We start from the raw sequence: 21,960 nt of genomic DNA on the forward strand, positions 1-21,960 counted from the left end.
GACTAGGCCATTCCATAACCCTCGATTTCTTCTTTTTGAGCCATTCCTTTGTGGATTTTCTAGTGTGCTTAGGAACATTATCCTGTTGAAAGTTCAACTTTCAGTTCAACTTTAACTTTAAGACAGATGGCCACATATTATCTTTAAGCACTCTTTGATATGATATAGAATTCATAGCTGAATCAATGAATGCAAGCTGTCTAATCCCTGAGGCAGCAAAGCAACCCCAAACCATAACATTTCCGCCACAGTGCTTCACAGTTGGTATGAAGTGCTTCTCCTGAAAAGCTATCTTTGGTCAGTGCCAAACATGTCTGCTGTTACTGTGGCCAAACAACTCTCTTTGATTTGTCTGTTCAGAGCACATTATTCCAAAGGCCTGGTCTTTGCCTATATGCTCATTGGCAAACTGTAGTCTTGCTCTAATGTTCATTTTAAACAGCAAAGGTTTTTTTTTATCTTTCTGATTGTGGAAGCATGCACTATGATACAAACAGTTGCAAGACTTACTAGTAGATCCTGCGATGAAATTTTGGGTTCTTGGAGACTTCTTTTTGCATCAGATGGTCTGCTATTGTGTTAAATTTGCTGGGACGGTCAGTCCTTGATAAATTGGCAGTCATTTGAAATCTGTGCCACTTGTAGATGATTTTCCTTACAGTGGAATTATGTATTTTAAATACTTTAGAGATCATTTTAAATCCCTTGCCAGACTCATAGGCATCCACAGCCTTTTTTCTGAAGGCCTTATAGAAATCTTTAGATCTTGGCATGATGACACCACACACCTCAATAACAAAGGGAACACCAGACACCAGATATGAGAGGGGTATAAATTAGACAGGTTCCACCTGCACTCCCTAAGCAGTTTCTAATCACTGGCACCCAGAGGAGGGCCGTCAGGGCCATCAAGGCCTTCTCTGCTGGCCTAGAGATTGTCAGAATCAGAAAATTATATTTTTGTAATGATGTATTTTTATAAATACATTTCATTAATACTCTATGTATTGCTATATGAAGTTCATTCCCACCAGTCTATTAATATAGTATTAACATCATTTCATTGCTACTCTCTCCCTCAACTGAGCTTTTATCCAATCAGATTTTCCACCTGTGCTGTCTCCGGGTGAAAAATCTACCCTGAGGCCTTAAGAATTTTGAGTGAATCCCCTTTGCTATTCAAGCAAATGCAGACAATGTTGTTGATTGTCATATTCTTTAACCAATCAGATTTCAAGTTTGCCATGTTGGGTGTATTCTTTGACATGCCAGAGCCTTCTAGCTGGCCTAGCCGCCTATGTCAGAATTTTTCAACACAAAATCACACCGGGGGCACACGGTGGCTTAGTGGTTAGCACGTTCGCCTCACACCTCCAGGTCCGATTCCCGCCGGGGCCATGTGTGTGCGGAGTTTGCATGTTCTCCCCGTGCTGCGGGAGTTTCCTCCGGGTACTCCGGTTTCCTCCCCCAGTCCAAAGACATGCATGGTAGGCTGATTGGCGTGTCTAAAGTGTCCGTAGTGTATGAATGGGTGTGTGAGTGTGTATGTGATTTTGCTGGCACCCTGTCCAGGGTGATGGACTGGCACCCTGTCCAGGGTGTACCCCGCCTTGTGCCCGATGCTCCCTGGAATTGGCTCCAGGTTCCCCCGCAACCCTGAAGAAGGAGTAAGCGGGAGAAGATGGATGGATGGATGGAAATCACACCGGCATGATCAGAGCACGTAACAGTTAACTGACATATAACCAACTAGCTCATAACCTTTCTTTTGTGTGAAGTTTAGATTTTCATGTAGTGCTTTAGATTTATTTGTTTCGATTTTTACTTAGCTCTGTTGATTTATTATTTTTTTTTAACTCACAATGGCTGTAGGATAGGTAAGAAATTGATTTGGTGGCAGATTTACTGGCAAAGCCTTTTTCAAGAAGGACCTTTCAAGAAAAGCGGGAGATTGTGCAGAAGGGTCGATCAACCCCCAAGTAGCGGGCCTGTCCCAGTCAGGCAAAGGATTTTTGTGCACTTCCAATTGACCAATTAAGAAAGATACACCTGGATTACAGCATCCAAGGAACATTGTATATTGTATTGCTGGGAATGCTTGTTATTTGCAACTGACCGATATGGTGTTTGGAGCCATACTGGGTTTGCAAACTGGAATTGCCTAACCAAGACCGCAATAAGACACCAAAACATGGCAGGAGACTTGCATGCAACGATGTTTTAGAAAACATTCTGAGACATCCAAGTGCTCCACAATGAAAAAGTCAAGAGAAATAGGGAAATACTGAAAAGATTGATTGTGTCATCTTTCTGGGTAATCAAGAGCTTTCATTTATGGGACACAATGAAAGCAAGGAGTCCACAGATGGGAACATAGAGATGTCAAACTTTCTGGCCAAGCATGACAAAGACTTGCATTACCACATTTCCACTAACAAAAGTGTTTAGAGGGACTTCAGGCAAAATACAAAACGACCTGGTTAGTGCTATAGTTGAACTGATGGGAGCGGAGATAAAGAGGGAGATCAAAAAAGCACGTTTTGTTGCAGTTATGGTGTATGAAACTACAGATGTGAGTACTGCAGCCCAGCTAGCACTGGCTCTCCGTTATGTGACAGACACTGGTGTCAAGGAGAGGCTTGTCAGATTTGACAATTTTTCGAGTGGCAAGCGGGCTGATGACATTGCTGTTCTCATTATCCGATTCCTGGAGGAATACGAATGCCTGGATAAATTTGTGCCAAAGTGCTTTGATGGCGCTTCTGTCATGGCATCTGGACTTAATGGGGTGCAGGCTAAAGTTAAGGTGAGGTCTCCTATGGCTTTATTTATACATTGCTATACACATCGACTTTAACATTGAATTTATACTTAATGGAGTTGAAGGTGTGATAAATGTTGGGGTGTACTCACTTTTTCCATGTGAATGGTCTGGTTTTTTTTGTTATTGTTGTTATTTTTTGTTATAATTATGTTTTTAAGTTGTGAAAATTACTATAAAATATCAGTTGTATGTGTCATTTGATAGTCTATCACCTTTATTAATAGGCACTGTTTCAAAGACTTTGCTTGTCCAAATATATTAAAAAAAAAAAAAAAAGAAGCAGTAAAAAATAAATTCAAAAAATATATATATATAAAAAATCCATGGGCTGTATTTATTTTTTCACATGATTGTATGTAGGTCTTAACAGTCATTTGATCAATATTATTTTGTAATTTTAGAATTTTATTTTTTAAAAATGTAGAATAAGACAGCAGATTTTAGAAGAGAACATGTTTTATTTAGATTTACTGTGTAAATAAATAGGTTACCTAGTTTACTCTGTAATCAGTTTTGCAGGAATACATACTCATGCATAACATTAAACTAATTTCATGATGAAATGCATACTGTATGGAATAACGGTTGTATTGCTTGCCTCTAGCACTAGCTGCATGGAACCCAAAAAAAATCCTTCCAGCTTTACATGCTTGGACTTCTAATAATACACTGCCTGAGAAAATATAACACATTATAAAATACAACTTGCAATCTACAGGGTGTTTGTAAACAATAAAAAGAAAAGCACAGACAAAGTTTAACAAGAAAGATACAAAATGAATACAAGAATGAGAATGTGAACTCCCATGTGATTATTAAATAGAGACCATTCAGACATTAGTATGCATCCACATTATAGCACCGGTGAAGAGCTCAGTTGTGCTCACTATGACTCCATTAACTGCCATCATATACACAAGAGCTGGGGAAGGCCAGAAAGCAACATAGCTGTTTTGATCAGTGACAGTGTGTTTTTTTTATTCTGACAACATGAAAACATTTGTGAAATGCTGATTTTCTTTGAAGTACAAAGCGCATTCCTAAAATAGCTCATTTCTGTCTAGTGATGTCTATAAAACTCCATAAGTTCAAGTGCACAGACAGCTGGGAGCAAGAAATGAATGACGAAAGGCAGATGTGGAAGTTATTTTGACTCACATCTATGCCAATAAAAATAATTAATAATATATAGTGTTAATAATAATGAGCGAGAGCTAAATCTTCTGTCAGCTGAGGCATCTGTTTACGGCTATGCACAGACAGACCAGCCCATCATCCATTCATATGGTGCCATTTCTTTTGTTATGATTCATTGATTGATTAATGATTCGTTTTATTTGTCTTAATTTATAGGTTTGTGCTGGCCTTCTTTCTTGTTTCATATTCACTTTCAACAGAAAGTGAGTGTTTTAACAAAAGAAGCAGTTCAAGCCAGACGGAGGGTGTCCTCAAAGGGTCTTGAGGGCTGTCCAGATTGGGTGTTGCAGTATGCAAAGTAATGATCAGTGTGTGCAGTGGTAATGGTCAGCTTGTACCTTCTGGTGCTGTACCACTCTTTCCAGCCTGCCATGGGACAATTCCCAGATCTGTTTGCTTGGCTTGATCCACTCATCCATAGCAAGAATGTTTGAGGTTTCTCCAGACCAGGGAAGAATGGTGGCTGCAATCTCTGGACACACACAGGGATTCACACTCTGGCTACCCATGTGACTAAGGGTGATAACCTGAAGATAGAATTTATATATAGTTTTTGGCAAAATCCCTGCCAGACCTGGGATGTGAACTGAACCCCTTGACCTGATAGTATGTCTTCAGGGAGGCCATACAATGGAAAGACATACTTAAACGGGATTTATGCTGTGGGCAGGCTTTAGAGAAACTATTAATGATTGTGAGGATGGTTGTGTATCCTTGTGAGTTGGGGAAGTCTGTGATAAAATCAAGTGCTAGTGGGACCAAGGGTTTTGTGGCGTGGGAAGGGTTCCATTAGCCCTGCAGGTGATTGCTGTCAGGATTTGGGTTGGGCACATATTGCACATTCCTTAATGTACTGTTCTACATCTCTTCTCAACGTGTTCCACCAAAATTAATTTCCCAATAACCTTTGGGTTTGGGTGATGCCTAGGTGTCGAGAGCTCAGAGTGTTCCCTCTGGATTACCTCCTCTCTCTCATGCAAAGGTACATCCATTTTCCCCACAGGTTAGTCTAGAGGTTTTGGGCCTTCTTCTTGGGCTTACTGGATCTTGTTCATTATCTCCCACATTCTTCACTATCTCCCACATTCTTGGACCTGGTCTACATGTAATGGAGCAGGGGGAAAAAAATAGGGCCCATCTGGCTTGTTGGCTGGCTGAGTCACTTGGGGGTCTTGACGTATTCATGGTTCTTGTGATCTATAATGATTATAAAAGGGTACTTGGAGCCTGCCAGCCAGTGCCTCCACTCCTCTAGAGCCGCTTTGATGGTGAGTAATTCACGATGTCCCTCGTCATAATTTCTTTTTGCCAGTGTAGCTTCCTAGAAAAGATGACACAGGGATGCATATTTTTGGGGCCACCTTGTTTTTGGGAGAGGACTGCCAGAATCCCATGGCCAGAGGCATCTACCCCAACTATCAATTGCAGGTCTAGGTAATGTAGGACAGGGACAGTGGTGACTTATATGCTTGATGGGCCTCACAATTCCATGTTAGTTCCTTGGATTTTCCCTTCACAAGGAATGTCAGAGGAGCAGCCACCACACTATACCATCTGATGAAATGTCTGTAGAGGTCCTTGAACCCCAGGAAACATTGCATCTCCTTTGTTGCTCTTGTTGGTTGACGGGAGTGGATGGTGTCCACCTTGCCCTGGTCCATCTCTATTCCTTTCTCATACTGGATGCAACTTAGGAACTTCACAGATGTTTTGTGAAACTCACGATTTTCCAGCTTGACATACAGATTTTTTTCAAACATCTTGGTTAGTATGGCCAAGATGGCGTGATTTCAGAGTGATTTGGTCCGCCTCTGTTTTTGAGTAAATCAAGATATCATGTATGTAAATGTAGATCCCCAGTGTGTGAGGGTGTGGAGGAAGACTCGAGAGACAGGTAGAATCTTAACTGAGCCGGAGGCTTACCTTTATTTAGAGCATGCTTTTCAGCGTACTTTCAAATTCAACAGAAAACAACTGTCTCTCTCTCGCTCATGGGTTACAGGAGCCCCTGAAGGCACAAAAAAACACAGAACATGAAGGCAAAAAGCTTGGGCTAATATGACATCACACATTACCTGCCAGTTTGTCTCGCATCCTCTCCATCCACAACTGACACTCAAGCACGCCCCCACCACCACAGTAAGTGATGACACAGACATGCAGGACTTATACTTTTGCCCTTCTTATCAGCTCAATGGAGGATGGAACATGGGGTAATGGGTACCTGAATTTGACCATCACAGCATTGAGACCTTGATAATCAATGCAGGGCTGAAGCCCTGTCCTTTTGCTCCACAAATAAGAAGCCTGTGGCAGCAGGAGACATGGATCAGTGGATGTGGCCATTTGCTAGGGCTTCTATAATGTAATCTTCCTTGGTGTGGGTTTCAGGAAGAGACAGGGGGTAGTCTCTTCCTCTTGGGGGTGTAGCGCCTAGCAGGAGGTCAATGGCACAGTCCCAAGGTTGATGTGGTGGTAACTTTGCCACTTGAGTATTGCTAAAAACTTCAGCTAGCTCTCTACACCACAGGACCACATTTCCCTGGGTGGCTGGACTTTCTGTGTGTGTGGAGAGACATGAAATAGACCGGCAGTGGTTAAAACAGGATTCACCCCAGGTCATGAGCTCACCTTGTCTCCAGGAAATTACAAAATCATGAGTGGACAGCCAGGGAGGCCCCAGGACAATGGGGTGGTAACAAGATTGTGTCATCATGAAGGAAAGAATCACAAAATTCCAATGTACTTTTGGAGGGGGAACAGTCCATTTTTACTGAAACTTAGAGGTGTTCCTTTAACGTCTATCTAATGTGTTTCATGCCCCCCCCCCCCCCGCCTTTCTCTCTCTCAGGACCCGCTCCCCAAGCCCCTCAGGACCGCTCCTCCTTTGTCTGCTTGGTTTTTATGACCATTCTCAGATCGGGCCTATTAGCAGTCTGCGACTGTGGCCGCCCAGTTCCCCTGGCTCTCTGTAGTGGGAGGCAGGCCGCCACACTCGCCTTCTGTGCCTCCCTCGCACTAGCGCTGAATGCCACCGCATGTTGAGCTTACTCAGCAGGTCTGCTTGGTAGGCCTGCAAAATTGTATGCAGTGACCCACAAGCAAGACCCACTGCCTCACAGGCCTTGACCACGAATGCCGAGGTGGCCTTACATGGCTTGGATGGCAAAGCCGGCTCCACAAAATTACCTGCCTTCAATGGAGAGAGGTAACTCTCCTCCACCTTCGGCATAGCTAAATAGTCGTGCCATTCATTGCCCACGATGGCCAAATAATCCTACATTGCAGGGTTACAAATGCGGATTATGTATAGTCTTCCCCAGAAGCATGATATTTCGTCATGCACTTATGGGAAAAAAGAAGAGTTTTCTGCTGTGTTTTAGGAGATTTATTTTAACTGCGAAGAAAAAAGCTCATCCGGCCTTATAAATCACTTCCAGCAGCTTTTTATATGATTGAGAGCTGCTCTCAGTTTCTGGCACACCCTTCTGGCTCCTCAGAGTAAGAGAGGAATTTTTTTTTTGGTAGTGGAGCTGCGTAATTGTAAGGCGTTCACAAAGCACACAGTCAGACCTCTCGAGGGCTGCCCTGGCATACTCCAACCCTAGACACTTCACACAGAAAGTGCGTGTGTCCCTCCCATGATGAAACAGAAGCAAGGCGTAACACACTTCCTGAATTCTCTCTCACTTACACATTTCTCTCTCTCTCTCTCTTTTTAAAGGGACAGAAAGTTTCTTCTTTATTTTTTTAAAAGATAGAGAGAAAATTAAGAGTTTTTTTGCGAGCATTACACAAACAACCGACATGCAGTCTCACTGAAGATATTAAGGCTAATAGCGTGGTTCACAGGTGCCGTTTTTATATCACACGACACACGCTTAATTGCCACTTCACCTGATTATGGCAGGCCTATAAATAGGCATGATGTTACACATGCTTCAGATACTGGTCACACACGAGGGTGCTTCCCACAGTGTAAAGCTCACGCAATGTCTCGTTGTCTTTGAAAGGGAACTCCTTGCTATGATGTAAGGAAACCTTCAAAGGAACCAGACTCAAAAGGGAACCCATCCTCATCTGGGTGACACCGGATTGTGTGATTATAATTAATTTATTTTCTGTAACTGTATATTATATAATCAAAAAGAACAATTGTGTAAACAGGAATTTATGAACTTATGGGCATCTTATGAGTGTGAACATCAGATTCATTTCTAAATTCATTATAGTTTCAACTTAAAGTCTTGGAGTCTTAAAGTGTTGAAGTGAGTAATTGTGGCGGCTGTGGCTCAGGTGGTAGAGCGGGTTGTCCACTAATCTTAGGGTTGGCAGTTTGATTCCCGGCCCACATGACTCCACATACCAAAGTGTCCTTGGACAAGACACTGAACACTGAAGTTGCTCCTGATGGCAAGTTAGCACCTTGCATGGCATCTCTGTTACCATTGGTGTGTGTGTGTGTGAATGGGTGAATGAGACACAGTGTAATGTGCTTTGGATAAAATGCAGACCATTACCTGTTCAGTGATGGAGACGTGAGTGCAAAACTGTTCTTAGCAATTGCAGTCCTAAGGCTATCCAAGAAAGAACTGCCATAGCTATCTTTATGGTTTCTATGTGGTACCATCCACAGTAATCTCATAGTGATCTTTAGGCTGTTGGCCATGTTGGCCATCCTTAGCAGCAATGAGTGATATTCAGGTAATGAGAACTCCAAACAGAAGTTGGGCATCAGGATGGATCAGCCAAGTCTGGAGAGCAGGAGTCAGGATCACTGGTATCTCAGGAGTAGCATGTGTAGCTCAAGACAGAAAGAGAGAGAGAGAAAGAGAGAGAGAGAGAGAGAGAGAGAGAGAGAGAGAAGAATTGGGGAGGGGGAAGAGATAGAAGAAGAAGAAGAAGAAGAAGAAGAAGAAGAAGAACATGGCAGCATGTGCTCTCTGGGATGGTGAGAGATGGTCTTCAAGGCAGCAGTAGATTTTACTGATAGCTGGCTTCAAGAGCATTCTAGGATCTCCCACTGCTTCCACATTTTTTCCCACTGCTTCCACAAGTCAGCAACATTTTAGGTATATTGTTTTACAGAATAATATGAAGACAACATTTTGGTATATGGCATTTGGGACGCTAATAGTACTAGAACCATTGCTTGTGCATGCTAAAATTCATATATCTAGCACCTTTTTGAAACTGAACATTACACTTTTTAAAATTGTAAATTTTTGTCAGTTTACAATTTCAGTAATTGGAATACCAATTGCAATATTGACCTATGTTTATAACAAAATCTGCTGCTTATTTGTGATTAAAAACAGGGGTTTTGCACACACAGCACAAAACAAGGTACAAGAAAGAAAATATACAGTTGAGGTCATAAGTTTACATACGCCTTGCAGAATCTGCAAATAGTAAATCTTTTTTTTTTTTTTTTTTTTTTAAATAAGAAGGATAATAAAAATTTATGTAGTTTTTTATTTAGTACTGCCCTAAATTACATAACAGGTGTTTACATAGTGCATAAGACACAATAATAACTGAATTTACACAAATTAACCAGTTCAAAAGTTTACATGCGCTCGATTCTGTGTGTTGTTATCTGATCAACAACTGTGTGTATGTTTTGTGATAGTTGTTCATGAGTCCCTTGTTTGTCCTGAGCAGTTAAACTGCCCACTCTTCAGAAAAATCCACCTACACATTATTTGCTTTTCCAGTATCTTCTGCATATTTGACCCCTTTCCAATAGTAGCAATATGATGTTGAGATGAGCTTTTCACACTGAGGACAATTGGGGAACTCGTTCACAATTATTACAAAAGGTATAAATATTTGCTGATGCTCAAGAAGGCAACACACTACATTAAGAGCTGGGGGATGTAAACTTTTCAACAGGATGAAAAGTAAAAAAAAAAATGTAAAGATATTTTTTTCATTAAGTATTGCCCTATGTAGAAGCTACATAAGATATTTATATGTCTCCCAGAAGACAAAATAATGACAATTTAAACCAGTGGTTCTTAAACTTTTTTAAGAGCCCCCCCCCTTGTGTAGCGTGCCTCCTTTTATACCTCCAGAGTCATCAAAATTTTGTTTTTTCCACACTAGGTTCTTCTGTATTAACTTTCTCAGCTAAGATACTATGTCCTCTATGTAAAAACGTATTCATTTTAAATAGCCTTAGGTTTTATCAGTGTGTGGCTAACAGGTAACATACAGGTAACATTTTTTAAAAAATGTTCTAGAATGGGTGCACAGTGGCTTAGTGGTTAGCACGTTTGCCTCACACCTCCAGGGTTGGGGGTGTGTGAAGTTTGCATGTTCTGCGGGGCTATTCTCCTGGTACTCTGGTTTCCTCCCCCAGTCCAAATACATGCATTGTAGGCTGATTGGCATGTCTAAAGTGTCTGTGTATGAATGGGCATGTGAATGTGCATGTGAGTGTGCCCTGCAATGGATTGATACCCCGCCTTGTGCCCCATGCACCTTGGGATAGGTTCCAGGTTCCCCACAACCCAGTTGGATAAACGGTATAGAAAATGGGTGGATGGACGGATGGATATCCTAGAATTTCTATGCAGCCCCCCTTTCGTCTGGCAGACTCCAGTTTGAGAACCACTGGTTTAAAACCATCAACCATGTTCAAAATTTGAGATTTGTCAGTCCTTTTTACCAAAACTTTGTGCCAACACATTATGTATTAAACGCTTCAACAAATTCTAAAATCTTGGTGCAATTGGTTGAGTTGATATGGATGACCCAGGTAGAAATGATTGACTCTCTTGTGCCGTTGGATAAATTGTCTTCTAATCTCACCTAAAGTATTTTTATCTTGTGTGAAATAAGCACTTATATAATGTTCTGTTCCTTTCAGGCAAGGCCTTCGCTCCAGAGTTCTACTATGACACATATAGTGCACTCTGGCAGAACAAGCCCAGAGTGTATGGTTTTAAACTCCAATGGACACAGATGAACCCCAATGCAGTGGACCGCATCATGGCCTACCGGCTTGGTATCAAACAGGTTAATCAATATTCTCTCTCTACTCCTTATTGACATAGTTACACACACAGCAAATAATTTATCAAACACTGTCACATATTTTTCTTCAAATGATGCTTATTCATCAAAAATACACAATCTTTGCATATATTTATTCAATTTATCTCTGTTACAAAGTGAGATCTGAGACAGATGCAGATGCATTTTATTTGAAGTGCAGGCAGACAAATCCAAACATGAATCAAAATCGTGACAGAGAAACAGGCAGAGGTCAGGCGATCAACAAAGAATGATCAAGGAAGTACAAAATACAGCAAACAGGAGACAGAACTAGATCAAAAACCAGAATACAGCAACGCATAACGAAAAAGACAGGCGATTACACACGGCACAACACTTCGCTCAAAGACACATGAGGGTTTAAATACACACACTGAAAACAGGTGAGAGTAATCAGGAAACACAAGGGAGACAACCAATGACATGACATGACAACACATGAATCAAAACCAAACACACCTGTGGCAAAGTAAATAAACACATGACAATACAGAAACGTGCACCATAGCGCTGTGGGCTGTTACACGTTCTGAGCGCTTCTGCACGCAGTACTCAGCACGAGGGGTAAATTCCCGACAGTCTTCATATTTTTGTTCCGGTTTTGCTTAGTAATGCTGTATTTTAACATTGACTCAGTTAATGCAGTCTTCTATATGTGTTAGTCATTACTGTTGTTATTTTTAACTGTAATTTCACAAAATTGTGTTAATCTCTCTTTTTTTTAAAATGAATGTAGTAATTTGTGTTGGAGACACATTTGGACTATCATGTGTAACTTTTAGTTCTGTTTATGTACAGGTAGTTGAACTAACACAGACAGTGTGTTTATTTGCTTTAATGTGATAACTGTACTAATTTTCTTAGTTAAAAGAAGTCATGTATTTTGCTGGAAGCTAAACATTTATTTATTGTATAGACTGATTAAAAAGAGGCCACTGTTATGTGGGATCCTGCAGACCAAACTTTTTGAACAACAATAATCCTTGTACAGATTTTCATAAGAGTGAATAACTGTTAAGATGCCTCTGAGCCAGAAATGGTTGACTTCTGTTCACGTCAATAAAATAGACTTTTTTGTTCCGTGGAGCTATTATTTGTGGAAGAGCTTAACTTTTAGTTTTCCTGTGCTGCAGTGTCATGCTTCTAAGCAGTGTTTCTTACCGTTTCATATCATGGTGCTCTATCACAGTGATCTGTCACTTTCTTGTTCACAATTTCACAGCTCAGCTGGAGAAACTAAGGCCACAGTAGTTTATAATGACATCATGTGGTGTGATTAATTTCTTGTCAAGTTTGTCACTGCTAGAGGCCATTAAACACTAGTGCGCAAAGTCACTAACAAGTTAGTGCAAACTGTAGTTTGAGCAATGTTGCAGGAGGTAAAGCAGAACAGAGATGATCTACCAATCATTTCAGGTATACACATACATACATACATACATAAACAATTACAGTGAATATAAAAGGCTTCTCACACCCATGTTAAAATGGCAGATTTTTGTGATTAAGTTAAAACCAATTCCAACAATGGAATGGCTTAACAAAAGAAGTTAAATTTTTTAATGACATAGCCAGAGTCCAGACCTGAATCCAACTAAAGATCTTTAGGGTGACCTAAAGCGGACTGTGCACAGGAGATGCCCTCACAATTTGATGGATCTAGAATGTTTTTGTAAGAAAGCATGGGAAAATATTAAGTCAAGATGTGCCATGCTGATAGACTCTTACCCAAGATTTTATTTATTACCTATGTAATGTAAAGCAATTAAAATTACCCATGTACAAAAGGTTCTTCAACAATGTATTAGTTTAGGGGTGTGCTCACTTATGCAACTAGGCTATTGTAAGTTTTTTGGGGGTTTTTTCCCTAAAATGTTACTGATTGTTTTTCACTTATTTTTTATATGTTGTAATTTCAAATTGAGGATGGAAAATGTTCCAACATGATTTATCTCAATCTTAATAATTTATCTTATCATTTTTTTTACATCACAAAAACCTGCCATTTTAACAGAGGTGTGTAGATGTTTTATATACATTGTATGGAGAGTTTCTCCTTAAATACTTGTCAGAAATATTTCAATTTATGAACAATATGGCCCCCACCTACCAATTAATTCTAATAGGGTGGAGCCTAATCCATTCAAACAACTATAACTCATGAGTATTTGCATGGACTAGAACGAAACTTGACAGGTCCCTTCAGGACAAGATCCTGAAGAGGTCCTCCAAGTTTTAGTCATGGTCATGAATAGGAGCAGAGCTAAGTTCAGAAAACCTGGAACTCAGAAGTCCGATTGAGCTGAAACTTGGTATTCTGCATCTTTATCCTAATTTGTATGGGCATTGTTAATAATGACCTGGTCATGTGGCCATGTTACAAAACATAGCCACTGTCATCCAATCAGCTTTTAGTAGCCATTTGATAGGGTTAACAATGAGCATTTGCCATGAAACTTGAATGGTAGGCCCTTCTAGTGATCCACAGAAATATGCATTGTCACTCAAGTTGGCCACTGGGGGGGTGGGGGGGGATGGGGCTTTGTTGAAAAGCAGGCATATCTTTTGGAAAACAAGGTGTACAGTGGAGGACTGCATTGGGATTGGGATCCCGGCGGTCCCGCGAGTCCCAACGCAAATCTCGTGGGAGCGGGCGATTTTACCTTTGATGTGGGTGGGAGTGGACGGTCAAAAAATATTGCGGGTCTCGGGATTTGGCGTGTAACAAGAATGGAGTCAACAAATGTAGTTGAGAAGAAAATTAAAGCGGCTATTTACTTCACAAAAACAAAGCAAGACAAGACCAACATTTAGAAACAATTTTCAGTTGTTACTGAAACAAATGGAAAAGAATTTAACTTTGTAATTTGCAATAAATGTGCAAAAGTATTGCACAGAGTGCATCCTGTGTTTCAGTGCCAAAGCCTGTTGATGCTGAAATAGTAGAATATCTCAGCACCTGACTCTCTGAAAACCCAGATCCAGACAGTGGGTTTGAATGGTGGAAGTTCAACAGAGAGCATTTTCCTGCACTCTCAAAACTTGCATGTTTCATTTTGAGTATCCCTGCATCTGATGCGCCATCAGAGAGGAATTTAGTGTGTGGGCAGATCTTGGATGAGAAACGCACAAGCCTGGGACCGCAGTCGATCAATAACATTCTCTTCCTCCATACCAGTCTGGAGTAGGTTAGGCCAAGTGATTTCATAATTTCATTCATTCATTAAGTAGCCTATGTTTTATAGTATTATTTATTTTATTTTTGCTATATATGTTAATTAGCTAGCTACATAAACACCTGATATCTCTGAGATTTTTATTTCCTATTTATTGTATTTTTTATTTTATTTGTTTTACATTTAATTTGTTTAATATTTATTTATTTTATAAATAATTCAATTAAATATTGTGCCTTGTTGGGTTACCAGAGTTTAACTATTATTGTTAGGTGTGTGTGTTGTTACGCATATGTTTTTAGGTTCTGCTAGTTGTGATGTTTTAAAAGTTGATAAGAGTTTCATAAGACTAAAAAAAATGGGCCAATGTGTTTGTCATGTGTGGTGCTTTACTTGTGCTTTTTACTTATGGTCAGTTTAATTATACACAATGTTTTATGTCTGTTATTCTGAACGTTTAGCATAGCCCTAACGTTTGTGTAAATTTTTCACAATATCTACAAGCTGTGACCAGAATGTTTGCGAGTATGGGCGGGAGTGGATACAAACATTGCGGGTGCAGTCGGGAGTGGAACACACGTTTCGGGAACGGGCGGTAATGGTCAGAAATTCAGTGGGAGCGGGCGAGAGCGGGATTAAGAAAACAGTCCCGTGCAAGGCTCTAGTGTACAGTGAAGATTCCTCTTCCACATAATTTGTTTGCACAAACTCTACAAAATTGCCTTTTGGAAAATTTGGCTCCACCCACTTACATTTGAGATAATATGCATAGTATGCTAAACCTACTTTTGTGAACTAGTCCTGGGATTTTTGGCCAACCTTTACATAATTGTTGTTAATCTACTTAGAACTGTGTGAATCTCAATAATTATCAACAAAAATGTTAACATTTGAAAACAATATGGCTGCCATATGCCAATAAATTCTAAGGAGGTAGAGCTGGTTCAGTCAAACAGCTGTAATTAATGATTGGTAATATGTATTTAAACCAAACATGAAATTCATATTCAGTACAAGGTTCTGAGAATGTCTGCTCTGGTTGGGGTGTAGTCAGGGCCGTTTCTGGTCATTTCGGCACTCTAGGCAAGATTCCTACTGTGTTGTGCTCATCATGATGAAGCACTAATTGGCGCTAATAGGTGGTAAAACAGGTCTTTACCGTCTTTACCGTCCATAGACTACCAGTCAAATACTTTTATATTTCTCTTTCTTTTTCTCATCCTCTTTTTTCTTTTTACGATACTGAGCCCCTGATGGCTTTGAGCTTTTCACGATGAAAGACCAGTCAAGCACGGATGCTCGCCACCCTATATATCTCTATCTCTCTTCCTAATAGCGCACCCACTATCACCAGGGATACCAGATAAATAATCGCATACAATCATAAAGTGTTACTTTATTAAAAATAGAAGAAAAACTAAAAATATAATTATATATATTATATTATTATTATTATTATTATTATTAATAATAATAATAATAATAATAATAATAATAATAATGTACTCTCTTTCTTGTGGGGCTTTTGGTGGGCGTTTGTGCACTCACTGGCACACACAGGCTGGTATCACCCTAGGCAATCGCATAGTTCGCCTATGCCTAGAAACAGCCCTGGGTGAAGTATAGTTCAAATAACTATTTTTGACAAACTGTAGGTTTGTTTAAGCTGAGATTTGAATCAATCTGCATCAATCTGCTAGTCTGTAACTGGGTTTTTAATAACCAGTTAATTAAAATTTTAACAGGCATTTCACAATGCTGATTTGCTTAAACAGCTGTAACTTATGACTGCTTGCATGGATGTATAAAATTTGAAAGCCACATACAGAACAAGATTCTGAGGTCAAAAGCAAGGTTTGGAGCATGGACGTACAAATGGGGTGGAGCTAAGTTCAGATAGCATCTAAGTAACCTTAAATCCAATCTATATGTAAGTTGGTACAGTGCATGAATGTGATAATCTGTAAGTGGATTTTTGATAATGACCTATAACTTAACCTTCCTATTATGTTATGGGTCAATATGACCCATTTCCACATTTGAGATGTCTGAAATGCTGCTTAATCTCTCTTTTTCTCTTTGAATTTTTTTTTTTACTTTCCTCATTTAGGGTCATGAACTTATGTGCAAATATTTCTTCTTATGGCTTGTCTCAGACAAGCCATAATAAAGGTTTACTGTTTTAAGCTGTTCTTTGCTGTTTTTGTGTGTATTTAAACTGTGGAAGTCATATTGACCCAATACATAATGGATGTAACTTTTTTTCCTCAACATAATAGTAGGGTTGAAAACATGGCCACCATCAGCCAGTAAGATTTCAGCAGGCATTTGAGGGGGTTAACATTTGATTAGGGATGCACCGAATGTTCGGCAATAAGTGAAAAAGCTGAATAAATTTGACCGAACAATGACGTGTTTGATGACGCAACCAAATAGCCTAGCAACCAGAGTGAGACGTGCGAATGTCACGACCTCGATGAGGGGGCGCACGCATGCACGAGCTACGTGCACGAGCTACGTGCTCTTTGGATGTTGACGAAAGTTTACTGTGGACACGTGTGTTTGTTTTGTTTCTGTTCCGGAGTATTCTGTCACGTCGCGAGACGTAAGGGAGTAGAGTACAGAAGCAGGTAAAGACGTATTTATTTAAAGGCAGGGAGACAAATCCAAATCGTAATCCAAAAAACTTAGTCAAGACAGGCAAAGGGTCGGGCGATCGGCAAACAGGCATAAACGGGGCAAAGCAGGAATCAAAGTCACGGTCACAGAAAACAGGGTCAAAACACAAAACAAGAACCATGAACTAGTACTATGGACTGGGAGCGGAAGAACCAGCGGGGACTAAATGAACTAATCTATAGTTTAAACTAACTAAATCTGTCAAGGAACATAACATTAACAACGTATCTAACTATACTATATCTACTATAATACTCCGCGAGGTGTACAGGGACACGAGCAGTATATATCCCGAATATAATCAGCCGTATAGAACCGAATAGAACCATTTTTTGCACTCTTGTCAATGCACTTTTTAATGCACTTTTTGTTGTTGGCTACAGAGTGTTACATTCTTTCAGCAGTCAGTTACAGACCTAACATAGGCTATTCAAGGGGGGCTCAAAGATGACCACAAATATATTTTTATTTTACTCATTTATTTATTTAAAGTTATATTGTGCCTTGTTGGTAGCCTATGCCTGCTGGAATGGAAAAAAAAAATGTTCAGTGTTAAATAAATATTTTGAAATTGTAGTTTTTGTAATTGATTTTTTTCTTTGAAAAGCAAGACAAAATAGTAAAAAGCACATTTTGACTATTTAATTTATGCAATGGTGATAAAAATGGCAAAATAAATGGTAAAAACGCGGAAAAAAAACGTGTTCGGTATTCAGCCTTCGGCTTTCGGCCAAGTTTTTCATCATATTCGGTTTCGGCTTCGGCCAAGAATTTTCATTTCGGTGCATCCCTACATTTGATTGGTAGGTTTGGTTCAAGACCCAGTACTATCTGATACTATCTCATTCAAACTGGCCACTGGGGGGTGATATACATGTGTCAAAACCAAGCATATCTCTTAGAAAGTAAGTAAAGTAAAATTATTTTTTAGATTAATGTTTTTGCTCCCATTTGCACAATTTTATAGTGATTTCATGCGAGAAACAGACAAATCATCTTCAATTCCCCAGGGTTACAAGGCTCCCTCTGATGTACATCAAAATTCTCCATAAATCAAGTCAGGAGATTGGTTTGGCCATGCAAGTACCTTCACTTTCAATTTCAGAAACCAAGTGTATATTATTTTGGCTGTATGTTTAGGTTTGTTGTCTTGTTGAATCCATCTTCTCCCTAGATTCAGTTTTTTGGCCAATGAGATAAGTCCTCATCTAATATGTCCCAGTACATCACTCCATTCATGTTTCCTTCAGTGAGGTTTTATGCCCCAGTACCACTTGCAGAGAATCAGCTCCATGTCTTGATGCCCCCACCTCCATACTTCACCATGGGTAAGGTATTCTTGGGTGTTCTTCATTTTTAGCAGAGGAGTTTTCTGTGGGGTGTATGAACGAAGATGATTGTTGTGCAGTTCATTGCTTATTGTTTCTGTGTATCTCTTGTTCCTGCCGCTTTCAGGTCATTCTGCAGCTCTTTTCAAGTCACTGTTGGCTTCTCTCTTACCTTCCTTATCATTAGTCTGAGAGTATGTTGTGAAATCTTTTGTGGCAACCTATCCAGGGATGATTAGTTGTGGTTCGTTGAACTTTCCAGCTGCATATTATAAAACCAATTGCATTACAAGTGTTGTTTAATACTGTTGTCCATGAGACCTTTAGGAAGCTGTTTCACCTTAACCATGATTGCTGCTTGTTGCGTGAAATGTTCCTAACCAATAGCAACATTTATAGTGATACCTGGTACAATTTTACTGATAACATTTTTGATGAATACACTATATCATCCAGACTACCTGAAGCCAATGGAAACCTCATTGACGTTTCCAAATATAATTTCACCAAATCAGTATTGTATTAGATTGGATTGTTTCATCCATACCTCTGAAAGAGAAATTGCCACCATAATTAAAATTTTAAAAATCCACCAAAAGCCTCAATTTACCCACAGAACAATACACAACCCTGAAATATCTGAACAAAAGTAATGAAACTGTGATCAAGCCAACAGATAAAGGTCGAGCAGTTTTTGTCTGGAGAAAGGACCTTTAATTCAAGGAAGCAGCGACATAACTTAAAGCTACAATCCTCCATCCAGTTCATTATCAATATTGCCATTTCAGCAGGACATCTCCCTAATTCTGCCAGAGCCTAATAGTGGATAATTTATGCTGCAACCATATTAGCCCCAAAAATACTCAAAAAAAAAAAAAACAATCCTGGACATCCCGTTGTTTCAGCCAGTGAGAATGAAGAATTTCTCCAAAAATTAAGGAAATGTGCAATTATTTTTACAACTGTGGATAAGAATCATAGCTTGTGCCATGGCCTGTGTTGGCACAATTAAAAGAGCAAATGCACTGACTTCTACACGTTCCAGGAAGAAGGCTAATCTCTCTGCTAGGATAGAGAGAATTCATTTATTTATTCACTTATTATCCCATTAATAAAACAGTGACATTTCTACTTTAAAACTTCAAAATGCTCCAGGATTATCCTGAGGCAGCTTCCCCTTTTAAGGGTCCTCCACTTATTTTCTACAGATGGAATAAAAACATAAAATATCTGCTTGCCAGGAATTAATTAAATAAATAGGCTAATAGAATCTGTTGCACAATTACATGCAAACATTCTAGATGTTCCACATGCAAAATGATTAATACAACTACTAAAATCAATCTAGGATTTTTTTATTGTCTTTCTGTTACAATCAGCTGTATTGGAGAAACCAAGATGAGACTGGCCATCAACTTTCTACCATCAAAATAAAGGATTTCTCCTTTCCAGTGACAAGACACTTCAACAGCAATGGGCATAGCATTAATGACAGTTGCACACATCAAGCAATGCAGTGTGGAAACATACTCTTTTTTGCATTTATAAGCACAAAGTTAAAAGACTTGTTTGTAAATTTGAAGTGGATATATGCAGTAGAACTACACTCACTGAGCACTTTATTAGGAACACTATATTAATACTGCATCCATTTTTCTCAAAACAGTCCAATTCTTCATGGCAAGGATACCACGCGGTCCACACAGACATTCTGGTCCATGTTGTAAGGCCACTGAAGAACACTTGGTGCATTACCATGCTGGAATTAGCCATTAGAAGATGAGTAAATTGTGGCTTTGAAGGTATTCACGTGGTCAGCAAACAATATTCAAATAGGCTGTGACAATTGAAGATTGTGACTATGTGACTATGAAGATTGATTGGTATTTACGGACACAAAGTGAGCCAAGAAATCATTCCCCACTCCATAAGACCACCTCCAGCCTGGAGTGTTGACACAAGGTAGGTTGGGTCCATGGATTCATGCTGTTGGCACCAAATTCTGACCCTACCATCTGTGTGCCTCAACAGAAATCGAGAGTCATCAGACCAGGTTACATTTTTCCAGTCTTCAGCTGTCCAGTTCTGATGAGCCTGTGCCCACTGTAGTCTCAGCTTTCTGTTCTTGGCTGACAGAAGTGGAACCCAACGTGGTCTTTTGCTGTTGTAGCCCATCAGCCTCAAGATTAAACATATTGTTTTTTTTATTTATTGCACCATTCTGAGTAATCTCTAGAGACTGTTGTGTAGGAAGATCAGCAGTTACAGAAAACTCAAACCAGCAACCAGTTGTCTGGCACCAACAATCATGCCACAGTCAAAATCACTGAGCTATCTTTTTTCCCCATGTTGATGGTGGATGTGAACATTACCCGATGCTGCTGGTCCACATCTGCATGATTTTATGCATTGCACTGCTGTACTGGCTGCTTAGATAATTGCATGAATGAGTAGGTGTACAGGTGTTCCTAATAAAATACATATTAAATTATAAAAACAAAAGTGTCCAAATACTTACTTGGCCTAACTGTAAATATCCTTAATGACATTGTTTATGCATCCTTGACTACCAGCTTGTGCTTGCAGTAGAAAAGAAAATCTTCCAAGTCCAATCTAATTCAAATACAATTAAATGAGCTCATTTCAGAAAAGTCTGAATTTGTTTTTGGGAAGGTACAACTATGTTAATTTGGAATTATATTTCATACTTGCACATTGTAAATAAATATTTTGTCCTAACTTGATTAGGTTTTCATTTACACTGTAATGGTGTTTCTCTGGTGTTTCTCTGCATTTCTCTGGAATGTTGCAGCATCATTATGAGGTAACCTCAAAGCCTTCACCACCCTATATGTTTTTTAAATTCCAGATTAATAATATATGACTGTAATATTAAAACTTTATATGTCAGTAACATGCAAAATCAGAAAACACATGCAAATGCACAATACACATGCAAAATCAGAAACACTGCAAATACAATGGAAAAAAAAAACAATGGAAATGGCCTACAGAAAAAATGTTTCCATGGGGCGCGTTACAGAAACATCTGGCTGACCGTTCAAAAAAGAAGCAGGACTGGTCGTTTTAACACTGCAGTTAAGCCAGTCATTCTTCCTGAAACCACGGCTAATCGATTAATTGTGGTTTCAGGAAGAACAGCTGTTGGTCCAATGTAATAGACATACATTTAATATATAGGGACGATGTACACGATGTGAAATAGTTATACTGTTAACTTTAGACTAGGTCTACCTATGGCCTATTACTGTTATAATATGGAAAACACTTACTACAAATGGGTTCTGGGTTCCATTATGTACTACTCAAGGTCATGTATTAAGCCTTATAATACAAGGTCATGTATTAAGCCTTACTACATGCAGGAATAGGAAACTATGATGTAAATGTATATGTGATCTTGTGTGTGCTTGTGTCTACATGAACATTAAGATAAATAAGTATCAATTTCTGACAGCTAAAACTTCTCTTTGGTGAAGAGAACAATTAAAACATGTTCAGAATATAAAAGATGTTCACAGAAATTATTAATAAATATTTATTTGATTTTACAAGGGCATCACAGCCTTTATTTAATTATTTCTGGTCCTATGATTCATTCTCTCTCTCTCTCTCTCTCTCTCTCTCTCTCTCTCTCTCTCTCTCTCTCTTTCTTTATAGCAAGATTTGCTGA

The 21,960-nt window shown here is 39.3% G+C and overlaps 1 protein-coding gene across 1 annotated transcript in view; it reads left to right on the top strand.

The window, feature by feature from the left end:
- Positions 1–21,960, top strand: part of mdga2a (MAM domain containing glycosylphosphatidylinositol anchor 2a) — a 192,628-nt gene that overhangs the window by 134,657 nt on the left and 36,011 nt on the right. The window contains exon 10 of the mRNA XM_053633356.1: positions 10,896–11,044. Within this exon, the coding sequence (XP_053489331.1) occupies positions 10,896–11,044 (149 nt within the window). The remainder of the gene's footprint in view (positions 1–10,895; positions 11,045–21,960) is intronic.

This window comes from Ictalurus furcatus, chromosome 9 (assembly GCF_023375685.1).
Source record: "Ictalurus furcatus strain D&B chromosome 9, Billie_1.0, whole genome shotgun sequence".
NCBI lineage: Eukaryota > Metazoa > Chordata > Actinopteri > Siluriformes > Ictaluridae > Ictalurus > Ictalurus furcatus.